Source organism: Amphiura filiformis, unplaced genomic scaffold (genome assembly GCF_039555335.1).
Source record: "Amphiura filiformis unplaced genomic scaffold, Afil_fr2py scaffold_49, whole genome shotgun sequence".
Classification (NCBI taxonomy): domain Eukaryota; kingdom Metazoa; phylum Echinodermata; class Ophiuroidea; order Amphilepidida; family Amphiuridae; genus Amphiura; species Amphiura filiformis.
The window spans coordinates 458,367-471,835 of NW_027305513.1; the positions used below are offsets into that span (position 1 = coordinate 458,367).

The 13,469-nt window shown below is 37.3% G+C and overlaps 1 protein-coding gene across 1 annotated transcript; it reads left to right on the forward strand.

The window, feature by feature from the left end:
• Positions 1–6,633: 6,633 nt before the first annotated feature.
• LOC140144325 (cytochrome P450 2J4-like) lies at positions 6,634–13,024 on the forward strand. The gene is made up of 3 exons (XM_072166149.1): positions 6,634–7,040; positions 7,889–8,857; positions 9,788–13,024. Exons 1-3 carry the CDS (start codon positions 6,653–6,655, stop codon positions 9,967–9,969), a joined length of 1,539 nt encoding a protein of 512 aa, XP_072022250.1. The 5' UTR covers positions 6,634–6,652; the 3' UTR covers positions 9,970–13,024.
• Positions 13,025–13,469: the final 445 nt, after the last annotated feature.

Here is a 13,469-nt window from a genome sequence, read left to right on the forward strand (position 1 = left end):
TAATTTCCCGATATCGTATTTAAAGTGCGTTTCATACTGGTCTATCTTGGGGGCTATCTCGATTTCGCGAACAATCATGACAAAGACGTGATTTTAGACGCATCACATACTGGTCTATCTCGAGATAGACCAGTATGTGATGCACTTTCAATACGATATCGGGAAATTAACGATTTCACATACAGAACTACAACTTAAAGTGTAGTTTTAAGCAATATTACATACGTAAATATAATTAAAGATTCCACTTAAATAAATCTGTTAAGTATATGCTTTAATTTAAAACCACTTTCATGAAAATCCATAGTCTAATTAATTTATAGAAAGGTAAACTTAATACGAATATTTTCAATTGCGATTTTCTAGAAATGCGTGTTTTTTTCGAGATAGATCAGTATGTGAAAATACGTATTTTGAAAAAATCATAGATAGTTTAAATTTAACATTTGTAACTAATTATCTAGGAAAAATTGAGGTCTGTAATTGGTTGTATTGGAAGAGCTCCGTAAAAAAGAACTATATACCAATTTTCTCAAAAAAAGTCAAAAATTCAAGATAGACCAGTATGTGATGCACCCGACGATATGTTCTTGGACAACATTTCTGAGAGATATTGGCTTGGGGTCTTGATGGCTTCAACACATCAGTTAGGTTTGCCTACTCCATAGAGTTGTACACATTTTTGATTTCGCATGTATAATGATTTAATGTACAACTCTATGGAGAAGGCAAACCTAACTAATGTGTTGAAGCCATCAAGACCCCAAGCCAATATCTCTCAGAAATGTTGTCCAAGGACATATTTTCAATATACCTGAAGTTGAAGTGGTCAAACTGTCTGACATTGGTTTTCAGGGGGGTCAAAATGTACAAAAAATGTACAATTGGGGTTTTGCATGGGTAATATCTCAGCTAAAAGTATTCTAATAGGCTCAATCTTGGATAAGAGTAATGTCCTACCAAAGGGCTCTGACTGGCAAAAAAATGGACAATAAAATTATTTTTACTTTTGGAGTTCTGACCCCCCAAAGTTGGTCCTGGATGGACGAAGTTGCATTTTGAGGGCCCTATATCTTTTAAAGTAAAGGAGTTACAAGTTTCCTGATGCCAGATTTGAATTTTACACAAAAAAGTACCCCAGGATACATACTTTTCAAAGTTGTAAAGGGTTCCCTTTATACATTTATGGACCTCCAAACGTCGTCTTTCACGTTGCGACACATATTTTACGCTGACCCCCCTAAATTTCAAATTGATGCCATGGGAAAACGAAATGGAGTATGAAGCTCAAATTTTCAGGATATTACTTTCTCATCAATTCTACCACCACACAGAAAAAGAAAAAATTGAAGAGGTGCTGCCGTGCACATCCCTGGAGTTGACATGGAATGGGTCATTTACATGTATTATATAGACATACTATGTTGTTTTTCATGATTTTTGTTTTGCATGGGTATTTTATTATCTCTTAAAGTCGTTGGTCTTCGTGACCGCTACTGTGTAAGGCAAGTTAGGTTTGTCAGACAATTTGGGTAAGCGATCTCGTCCCACAACCGAGTCAATTTCTTCATATACCCGTATTTGTACATCAGGATACTTCAGCATGTATAATAAAGCCCCACATAAGGTGGTTGAAGTTGTTACCGTCCCAGCACCAAAGAAATCGTGAACCCCAGCAAGCAGTTCTATATCGCTGAACTGAGTGAGCGTTCCTTGCTATTTCTTCATCTGCATGTCATTCAAAACTATACATCAATGTAATCTCGCAAGTTTTCGCAATCAAGAGTTTCGCGATGTGTATTCATGATAGCCTGTAATTGCCAACGAAATGATATGATCGAAGGGAATGACCCCTTGGGCATAAAGGGGATCGTGGTCATGTATCTAGTAAGTTTTGGCGCAAGTGCTAGAAAGAGGTTAAAACATTGTATTTCATAATTTCTTCAAATTAATGCAATAAATGTTCGAATTCAGAATCGTTATATTCAAACCGCTTTCCAAAGACAACGGAACAGATGATATCAGAAACAGCATTGCTGAGAATGTGTGTTGGATCAAAAGGTTTGCCTTGTGTTAAGGTGATTTCTTTCATGAGGTATTCAGTCTCTGTAGCAATTTGATCTTCAAAGCTCCTTTTTCCTACACCGAATGACCTGAAAACCGTTAGGCAAACTTGTGGTGTTCTTTCCACACCTCACCCGTTGACATTGCCATACCTGAAACAGAGTTGAAAGCACATTTTATAATCACTCACAAACTGTTTTGTCTTTTATCTCTAGTTTACGGAATTCCTGGAAGCGTATGTTATAAGGGACATGCAAGTGCAACGTGTTTTAGTTTGTACGCAACTTGGAAGTTATAAAATCGTCATTTTTCATGATCTAAATCAATATATTATTGTAAAAATAACACTTTGATGTTCGGCAAAAGTTCATTCTACAAATCATATACTTGGAAAACTTGCTTGATTTATTGTTGTTAATGAGTTATGTAGGGGAAAGTTGGGTAGTGCAGAACGGTGGGGAATGACGAACACTGCAATTTTGGTGAAAGTAGAATAGAGGCCGTAATCAAACTATACCAAGGCTATTTCTATTCATCCACTCGCTAGAGGCATGTTGTCATTTCGGAGAATTCTTTAGATTTTGTAGTGAGAAGTTCATGAAACAAGTAAATTGCTTTTTGGACTTTTCGGTGAAAACGACTTAAGTTTTGCAGAAGATAAAATAAGATGTACAGTAGATGTTAAGCACATTTGTAAATAAAGTGTGATCCTTGTTTGTAACAATGAGATACTAAAATGGGTACTTTAAATCGAATTAGTTGGACAATGGGCACAAAACTGATACGTATGCGTGTCGGTAATTGTGAATGACCGTTCGCAACCCGACAAATAAAAGATCATGTTTACTTGTCTACTGATGATATCAGCATGGATGAAGTAGGTATCTACTGATGATATCAGTAGGGATGATGTAGGTATCTACTGATGATATCAGTAGGGATGAAGTAGGTATCTACTGATGATATCAGTAGGGATGATGTAGGTATCTACTGATGATATCAGTAGGGATGATGTAGGTATCTACTGATGATATCAGTAGGGATGATGTAGGTATCTACTGATGATATCAGTAGGGATGAAGTAGGTATCTACTGATGATATCAGTAGGGATGATGTAGGTATCTACTGATGATATCAGTAGGGATGATGTAGGTATCTACTGATGATATCAGTAGGGATGATGTAGGTATCTACTGATGATATCAGTAGGGATGATGTAGGTATCTACTGATGATATCAGTAGGGATGATGTAGGTATCTGCTGATGATATCAGTAGGGATGATGTAGGTATCTACTGATGATATCAGTAGGGATGATGTAGGTATCTAATGATGATATCAGTAGGGATGATGTAGGTATCTACTGATGATATCAGTAGGGATGAAGTAGGTATCTACTGATGATATCAGTAGGGATGATGTAGGTATCTACTGATGATATCAGTAGGGATGATGTAGGTATCTACTGATGATATCAGTAGGGATGATGTAGGTATCTACTGATGATATCAGTAGGGATGATGTAGGTATCTACTGATGATATCAGTAGGGATGATGTAGGTATCTGCTGATGATATCAGTAGGGATGATGTAGGTATCTACTGATGATATCAGTAGGGATGATGTAGGTATCTAATGATGATATCAGTAGGGATGATGTAGGTATCTACTGATGATATCAGTAGGGATGATGTAGGTATCTACTGATGATATCAGTAGGGATGATGTAGGTATCTACTGATGATATCAGTAGGGATGATGTAGGTATCTACTGATGATATCAGTAGGGATGATGTAGGTATCTACTGATGATATCAGTAGGGATGATGTAGGTATCTACTGATGATATCAATAGGGATGATGTAGGTATCTACTGATGATATCAGTAGGGATGATGTAGGTATCTACTGATGATATCAGTAGGGATGATGTAGGTATCTACTGATGATATCAGTAGGGATGATGTAGGTATCTACTGATGATATCAGTAGGGATGATGTAGGTATCTACTGATGATATCAGTAGGGATGATGTAGGTATCTACTGATGATATCAGTAGGGATGATGTAGGTATCTACTGATGATATCAGTAGGGATGATGTAGGTATCTACTGATGATATCAGTAGGGATGATGTAGGTATCTACTGATGATATCAGTAGGGATGATGTAGGTATCTACTGATGATATCAGTAGGGATGATGTAGGTATCTACTGATGATATCAGTAGAGATGATGTAGGTATCTACTGATGATATCAGTAGGGATGATGTAGGTATCTACTGATGATATCAGTAGGGATAATGTAGGTATCTACTGATGATATCAGTAGGGATGATGTAGGTATCTACTGATGATATCAGTAGGGATGATGTAGGTATCTACTGATGATATAAGAATGGATAAAGTAGCTATCTACTGCTGATATCAGTAGGGATGATGTAGGTATCTACTGATGATATCAGTAGGGATGATGTAGGTATCTACTGATGATATCAGTAGGGATGATGTAGGTATCTACTGATGATATCAGTAGGGATGATGTAGGTATCTACTGATGATATCAGTAGGGATGATGTAGGTATCTACTGATGATATCAGTAGGGATGATGTAGGTATCTACTGATGATATCAGTAGGGATGATGTAGGTATCTACTGATGATATCAGTAGGGATGATGTAGGTATCTACTGATGATATCAGTAGGGATGATGTAGGTATCTACTGATGATATCAGTAGGGATGATGTAGGTATCTACTGATGATATCAGTAGGGATGATGTAGGTATCTACTGATGATATCAGTAGGGATGATGTAGGTATCTACTGATGATATCAGTAGGGATGATGTAGGTATCTACTGATGATATCAGTAGGGATGATGTAGGTATCTACTGATGATATCAGAATGGATAAAGTAGCTATCTACTGCTGATATCAGTATGGATGAAGTACCCAGCAAACACAAAACGTTTTCGACATCATTCGCAAAAGGTTATAAAAGGTTGTCAGAAAACGTTTAAATGTCGGGTTATATAAAGGGTAGGCCTATATTAAGAGTATAAAACGTTTTCATAACCTTAAAAAACATTTTTTGATAATCTACTGCTCAGCAAACAAAACGTTTTAATAACATTCCAAAACATTCTTGAAAACTTGATACAAAACATTCTAAACAAAAGGTTATTTTGGGGTTGAAAAATATTTTGCGAAAATGTTTGCCCAAAATATTTTCAATAACGTTTTAAAAACGTTTTCATGACCTTTATATAACCCGACATTTAAATGTTATTAAAAGGTTTTGAAAAAACATTTTAAGAACATTTCTGTGTTTGCTGGGTTCAAATATTTTAACATGATGTTATAAAAGTATTGACACAATATTTGGCAAAAATGTTTGCAAAAATAGTTTACAATAACATTTTTTGAACACATTTAAAAATATTGTTGTAGTGTGTTTTCATACAAAACGTTTTAAAACGTTATCATGACCTTTATATAACCCGACATTTTAATGTTATTAAAACGTTTTTATCTAAACCAAAAAACGTTTTTGTGTTTGCTGGGTAGCTGTCTACTAGCTGATGATATCACTATGGATGAAGTAGCTATCTACTGATGATATCAGTATGGACAAAGTAGCTATCTACTGATGATATCAGTATGTATGAAGAAGCTATCTACTGATGATATCAATATGGACGAAGTAGCTATCTACTGCTGATATCAGTATGGATGAAGTAGCTATCTACTGATGATATCAGTATGGATGAAGTAGCTATCTACTGATGATATCAATATGGACGAAATAGCTATCTACTGATGATATCAGTGTGGATGAAGTAGCTAAAAATGATGATGACAGTATGGATGAAGTAGCTATGATATCGGTATGGATGAAGTAGCTATCTACTGCTGATATCAGTATGGATGAAGAGCTATCTACTGATAATATCAGTCAAAGGGAAATTCATGGGGTTAAAATCAACAAAATTGTGCACAAATTGCCACAAAAAGTGGAAATTTATGTGATCGAAATCTTGCCACGGATGATAAATAAATCAATCAATAAAGCAATGAATGCATGAACGAACGAACGATCGAATGAACGAATGAACGAATGAATACATAAATACATACACACATACATAAATACAATCTCAATAATAAATAAATAAATAAATAAATAAATAAATAAATAAATAAATAAATAAATAAATAAATAAATAAATAAATAAATAAGTAAATAAATAAATTAATATCATGAAATAAATATTAAGAAGTATACCCCGGTATGTATCAGAGACGGCTATCAGTGCTCAATACCAATAAATGGTAACACAGATTTTATTACATTTCACAACAAAGTGTTTCACGCAATGATGATCTTCGGGTGAAAAATGTAATAATATCTGTATTTATATAAATAAATATTTCAATTTTTTTTGTAATGGTGACAGTACATGTACCAGGGAGAAAATTACCGAGTAGTGACTATACAATTATCTGACCATGCGTAGTAAACATCGAACTGATCGAAGGCTAGGTCAAGGTCAAGGTCAACGTCAAGTGCAAATTAGTCACCAAAATGGCGAGCTTGCTAAGCGACATGGCTGTGGTTTTGGAGCTGCGTACAGTACTTCTAGGGCTGTTGGTCTTTCTGTTAGTGTCATGGATTGTACGTAGTTATCGCAAACGAGTCCCAAATCTCCCTCCAGGTCCTATGGCCTGGCCACTCGTCGGCTGCTTACCACAACTTGCGTTTATGAATTTAAAAATGGGAAATGTAAATGATGTATTTGTGCGTCTATATGAGATTTATGGACCAGTGTGTAGCATACCATTGCCATTCGGAAAACATGTAATACTCGCCAGTGGGTATAAGGCCGCTAATGAAACATTTACGAATCCAAAGATCGCCCAACGGCCACATTTTTCTTTTAAGGACAATCCTGTGGACGTCATGAATGGCTCAGGTAAATTAAATGTACAATCTATACTAAGAACGGATATCGAGGATTTCACTCATGGTGTAAATAAAAGATATGCTCATTGCTTGCACGAGTAGTCGAGTCACGATCCGTGGTCACGAGTGCCTCATTTGTCCACTGTTCCGTGCAAAATAAGAGCGTCGTTGGGCAGTGAAACCTTTGAACATGTGTAAAACAAAACTGTCAAAGGAGGTTTTGCTTTTTAGAAATATGTTCAGAGCTCAATAACATTAGTAGGTTTTATTCTGTCGCTGATACCGACTCTGGCTCGATAAACATGATAACTAAAGTTGTCAAATCTCTCTGTTGCTTTATAAAAAAACAAAATAAAACAAACAAAGCAGTGATTTATAGTGCGCTACGCACAGGCACAGCGCCTAGACGTTAATCCACAAGCCTCAGCACACTTTTGTCGCTGACCACTACGGCCACACATCATTCCATAAACCATTTAACAACAAATCAGGGACTTTGCTGCTTCAAGAGCGTACACCCTAGACATTCCACAAATAACCATCGCAACCAGGATCAGCTCCCCGAGTTTCGTACGGGTTACAACGAGACAATTAGCAGTAAGTTCCTTGTCCAGGGGAGTTTCAAGCTAATTCAATTTTCCACGAGAGCATACTATAGGCACCGCCAGGGTTCGAACCCGCAACCTCTCGCACCATAGTCGACCGCCTTAACGATTGAGCTAACTTGACTGCTAACTTATAACGACTGCGAAGGGGAGGGCCGGAAGGGGTTAAGTGGATACGTTAATCCGTAAACAAGGGTTAAAAGAAGAAACAAATTGTGAGTGATTATAAAATGAGTTTCCAATTCTGTTTCAGGTATGGTAATGTCAACGGGTGAGGTGTGGAAAGAACATCGCAAGTTTGCCTTAACGGTTTTCAGGTCATTCGGTGTAGGAAAAAGGAGCTTTGAAGATCAAATTGCTACAGAGACTGAATACCTCATGAAAGAAATGACCTTAACACAAGGCAAACCTTTTGATCCAACACACCTTCTCAGCAATGCTGTTTCTAATATCATCTGTTCTGTTGTCTTTGGAAAGCGGTTTGAATATAACGATCCTGAATTCAAACATTTATTGCATTCATTTGAAGAAATTATGAACCACAATGTTTTTAATCTCTTTCTAGCACTTGCGCCAAAACTTACTAGATACATGACCACGATCCCCTTTATGCCTAAGGGGTCATTCCCTTCGATCATATCATTTCGTCGGCAACTACAGGCTATCGTAAATACTCATCGCGAAACTCTTGATAGCGAAAACATGCGAGATTACATTGATGTATATTTAAATGATATGCAGACGAAGAAAGAGCAAGGAACGCCCACACAATTCAGCGATATAGAACTGCTTGCTGGGGTTCACGATTTCTTCGGTGCTGGGACGGAAACAACTTCAACCACCTTACGTTGGGCTTTATTATACATGCTGAAGTATCCTGATGTACAAAAACGGGTGTATGAAGAAATTGACTCAGTTGTGGGACGAGATCGCTTACCCAAATTGTCTGACAAACCTAACTTGCCTTACACAGTAGCCGTTATCCACGAAGTCCAACGACTTGCAAGTATCTCATTTATGGGTCTCCCGCGATATACCGATGAAGATTTATCCGATTTCCAGGGCTTTACTATTCCCAAAGGCTGCTATGTGCAAGCCAGTTTGTACAGTGTTTCACGGGATACCTCTATCTGGCAGGACCCAGATGACTTCAAACCCGAGCGATTCCTAGACGAGAGAGGACAAGTCATAAAGATTCAGGAAAATATGGTCTTCGGATCAGGTATGAATTAGGCTCACTTTTGAAATTTTGTATCAAGCTTGTATGAATCGCAGACGCAGTGTACATTTTTTTCTCAGAATTCAGTCGAAATTCGCCGTAGAAGTAGTGATGTAACAGGATTACCATAGCAATGTGTTTACACTATTATTAGGGAATTATCAGTCAAAGAATATACGCAGATTTGGTGAAAAAACAACAATTTTGGAGAATAGAGGTGTTTTTTTAAATTTCTATCATTCATTGAATGAAAAAAGTGATGATTTTTTATTCGGTGTATGTCAAGCGTTACCTCTAGCTACACCTAAACCTTAAGAGATAAGAAAATACGTGCCATAAACCTTAATAAGGATGAGTAAATGAGATCCAAAATTTAGACTTTACCCCAAGAATGCACAAAACAATCATTGCAACAGTAAGATGGCTTAATTTAACATGTTTAACCCTCTTTCATCTGATATCATGGTAGCGCATGCAGCACTAGCATTTTGCATGAATTGAGCCATTGTTAATGGATTTTGTTTTTTACTCCTTCTTCTCCTCCTCATCTTCCACCACTTTCTCCTCCTCCTCCTCCTCCTCCTCCTCCTCCTCCACCTTCTTCTTAATCTCCTCCTCCTGCCGCTTATTCTTCTGCCTTTTCCTCTTTCTCTCCTCTTCCTCTTCTTCGTCTCTTACTCCTCCTCTTCCTCCTTCTTTTTCTTTTGCTTCTTCTTCTTCTTCTTCTTCTTCTTCTTCTTCTTCTTCTTCTTCTTCTTCTTCTTCTTCTTCTTCTTCTTCTTCTTCTTCTTCTTCTTCTTCTTCTTCTTCTTCTTCTTCTTCTTCTTCTTCTTCTTCTTCTTCTCCTCCTCCTCCTCCTCCAACTTCTTCTTTTTCTTCTGCCTCTTTCACTTCTTCCTCCTCCTCCTCCTCTTCTTCCTCTTTCCAATCCAGGTAAGCGTGCATGCTTAGGAGAGCACTTGGCCCGTATGGAACTCTTCATCTTCTTCACCCATCTCATGCATCGATACACCTTCAAGAAACCAGCGGGAATACAAAGTGTGAATATCCAGCCCAAAGTAGCAGGAGTATTAATGCCGTTTCCTTATGATATATGCGCTATTGATCGCATCTAAATTGCTGTGTAGTTGTATGTGTTAGGAAACTACCAAAAATTCGATGACGTGCCATAAACGTTGGTCCGTTGGTTATGAGCCTGACCCCTCCCTCCCTAAAACAATAAGTGTGAAATGTTTACAATTCCAGCCCGTATTTCTATGATTTTCTCACCTTTTTAGACCCTTCTCATAGTGTATAATGCCTATATACTGGTGCATATTAATTTTCTTATTGTATTCAAATTATACAGACTCATCAAACCTGATGCTTATTTTACTTCATATCATGCCCTTCAGATATTTGGAATGCTGAAATATCGACCATGTTATCGAAAATATTTAATACAATATTAGTTTTGACCGCTATATAACACTGAAAGCCAAACTGGAATCTAGGTGACTCTAAAAGTAGAGTCCAGCCACTCTGCGACTCTATGTCTAAAATGACTCCATATTGGGAGTCATTTGACTCCCTCGAAGAGTCATAAATTTCTTGACTCCGCTGAAGAGCCACTGTTGATGACTCTACACAAGAGTCATTTGACTCCCAATATAGAGTCATTTTAGACATAGAGTCGTGTATTGGCTGGAATCTGCTCCTAGAGTAACCCAGACTCCATTAATAGAGTCATTCTGACTCCATTACAGGGTCACTCCGACTGTCCGAAAAAAGACAAAATACTGATACACATAGATGTACATCAAGATAAAAATTCAAAGTATAGACCTACCGGAATAGAAAACTTTACTCTGAGTTTCACGCCATTGGCGATTGTCAGACGACACGATGAAGAAAATTTGGCTTGACCACCATCCTCTTGGAATGGGAGAATATACATTCCATGGTGTCAAGAGCCAAGCAATTATAGAGTCTGACTCCCTTGAAGAGTCATAAATTTCTTGACTCCGTCGACGACTCTGGATGTAGAGTCAATTGACCCCACATGTTGGGTCAACTGACTCTCCTGTGATAATCAGGTGACTCCATTGGAGAGTCAGAACTAGTTTACTCCACTTATAGAGTCACATGACTCCATTCTGGCTATCAGTGAACTGGTTTTTTAACAAACGTATCGAACATTTTTATACCCCTTCTTTCTAACGAACGGATTGTCGTTCATTAAAGACGTCATCGAAAATGTACCAAAATTTCGTCTATAGTTTAGGGTAAGTTCATGTGAAATGATTTGGATGGGAACTTCTTTTAAGCATGGTATCGTTGCAGACTGATAATAAAAGTAAGGATAACCTAAGAGTCTAGAGACAGAGCCGAGACTGTGGGACAGTCTACCGACTTCTTTGGTTTGCAAGATCTTGGTGAGATAATACCTCAGAATACTGAAGTTGACTTTCCATAAAAGATAAAGTCATGCCGGAGCGAAGCCGAAAATGCCCGTCTCTTTCTCGTTGGCGTTTGGGCCAGACTCCCCTACCTTGTTGGGGGGGCACTTTAGAGGTTAAGAGCCATGTCTAATGGCACAACACGATAGCACCACGCCGGGGTTTGAACCCGCAACCTTCCAATAACGAGTCTGAGCTGAGCTCGTACCACTAGTCAACCGCGGCATTACCGTGACTTGTCAAACCCCAACATAAATTATAGGAGAGCAAGTAACAATACATAGGCTGCTTTGTTATCAACTGTAATTCTAATTAATACACCTAACAAATAAACCTGAACTTATAATTATTCGCGCTCGCTATCAATTGAATGAGCTATATAAACAATAATTTATTTTGATACCGTGAATCCAAATGGAAAAAAAGTCAATGGCAATTTCAATTAAAATTTATTTTTGGGGCGCCCGCTACGGCGGCGGCCCCATTATTAGGCTTGACTTTGCAAAAGCTTCTAATTTCGGTCTCGCTAGATTTACTTCGTAACTGTTTTGCTTAAAAGTATGCCCAGCTTAGAAATAAAACCACAATATGCTTGGATTTTATTTTATTATTGTTTTCTGATATGCACGGGATAAAATGTTGTGCGTATATTCTTTGTTTGAAATACAACATTAATGGACTTATAAAATCACCAAATAAACCGTGATCTTTGTATGGTCAGGTATGGTTTAAACCAGTTTACCGCCTCTTAGACCCCGATAGACGGTGACATTAGACCATTCTAATTATGTATGTTTTGAACATGTTTGCACATGAACTAGTTGTTTACAGTGTGAAGAATCTACAATATGCTCATCTATCAGGGCACAGTTCTTTAACCCCAATACATTTGTGCATTCATTGAATGACCTTTGAAAATGTGAGTACAAAAACTCATACTCTGCAACTTAAGGTCAAATTTTGTACTATGATTGTTTAATTGAGGTTATTGATAATATGCCATTGGAATGAGGCCATTGTGGTCCATAGTGATTGCAATAGCAACAAGGCCGTCACCTTTGCACACCTAATCCTTAAACTACACCACATTTCGCCATAATGCATTCTAGAAACGCTTGCTGTTAGAATAAGAAAAATTTTAATGCTAACTTATTGCACATTATAGGGAAGCGTGGTTACCTTTTTAAAATAACCGAGTGAGAGGGTTTTCAAGAAAATATTTTTCCTGTCAAAACTGAAGCATCCTCTGTATAAAAGAAAATATGAATATTAACTGCACATCATATATAACGATTCGTGATACCCAATTGTGGCACATTTGATTTCGTTTGAGGGGCAGAGAATTTTATTTCAATTTTATATACGCCAAAATATTTTTCTAATTGAGCGAGAATGGCGATAGAAAAAACGTTGAAAATTCCATGTATAAATGACATTAGACCCAACAAATGATTACTGTTTCGTTTTTATGGTAATCTAATCTTTTATTTCCTGAAATAAAATTATGGGTCTAATGTGGGTTAATTGTATAATTGATGAAAACATCGACGTGTATAAAAGAAGCTACAAGAAAATGGTAGGCCACGCCACATTGATAATCTATGTATACGGCGAGTTCGTAGCGCACGTGTGAATCAAAATCGATATACTATTGTCCCGACTATTGTGCGTGTATAGCCTCATTTATAACACGTAGTTATCAACAATTGAGCGCTATTAATCCGGGCTATTAATACACATTAATGTTTTTAAACAAATAAAATTCCAAAATATGGTACGTTTTCTGTCTTTGCTTGTCACTTGGTATGTTGAAGTAATGAAGTTGCGATTATATTTTAAAATTTTCATTATGACACCATCAAGCCTGATAGTCGAGCGGTCTAAGGCGCTGGTGTTATGTTAATATCGTATAGGAGTACATTATAGCGGCTGAGTGCAGCGTGGGTTCGAACCCCGCCGGCGCCTCTGACAAAATAAATTTCATTTATTTTTTTAAATTTCATATTATGTTAGGGAAATGTGGCTGGGAGAATGTATGTATGGCGAAGAGTGGTGTGTCCTTAAACCAAACAAAACAACCACTGACCAATCATGAAATCACTAATTGGTTTATGTGCTTGACCACAGCTCAGTATCTTTGTGGTGACTATCTCTGATAAAAAACATTAATTAACGAA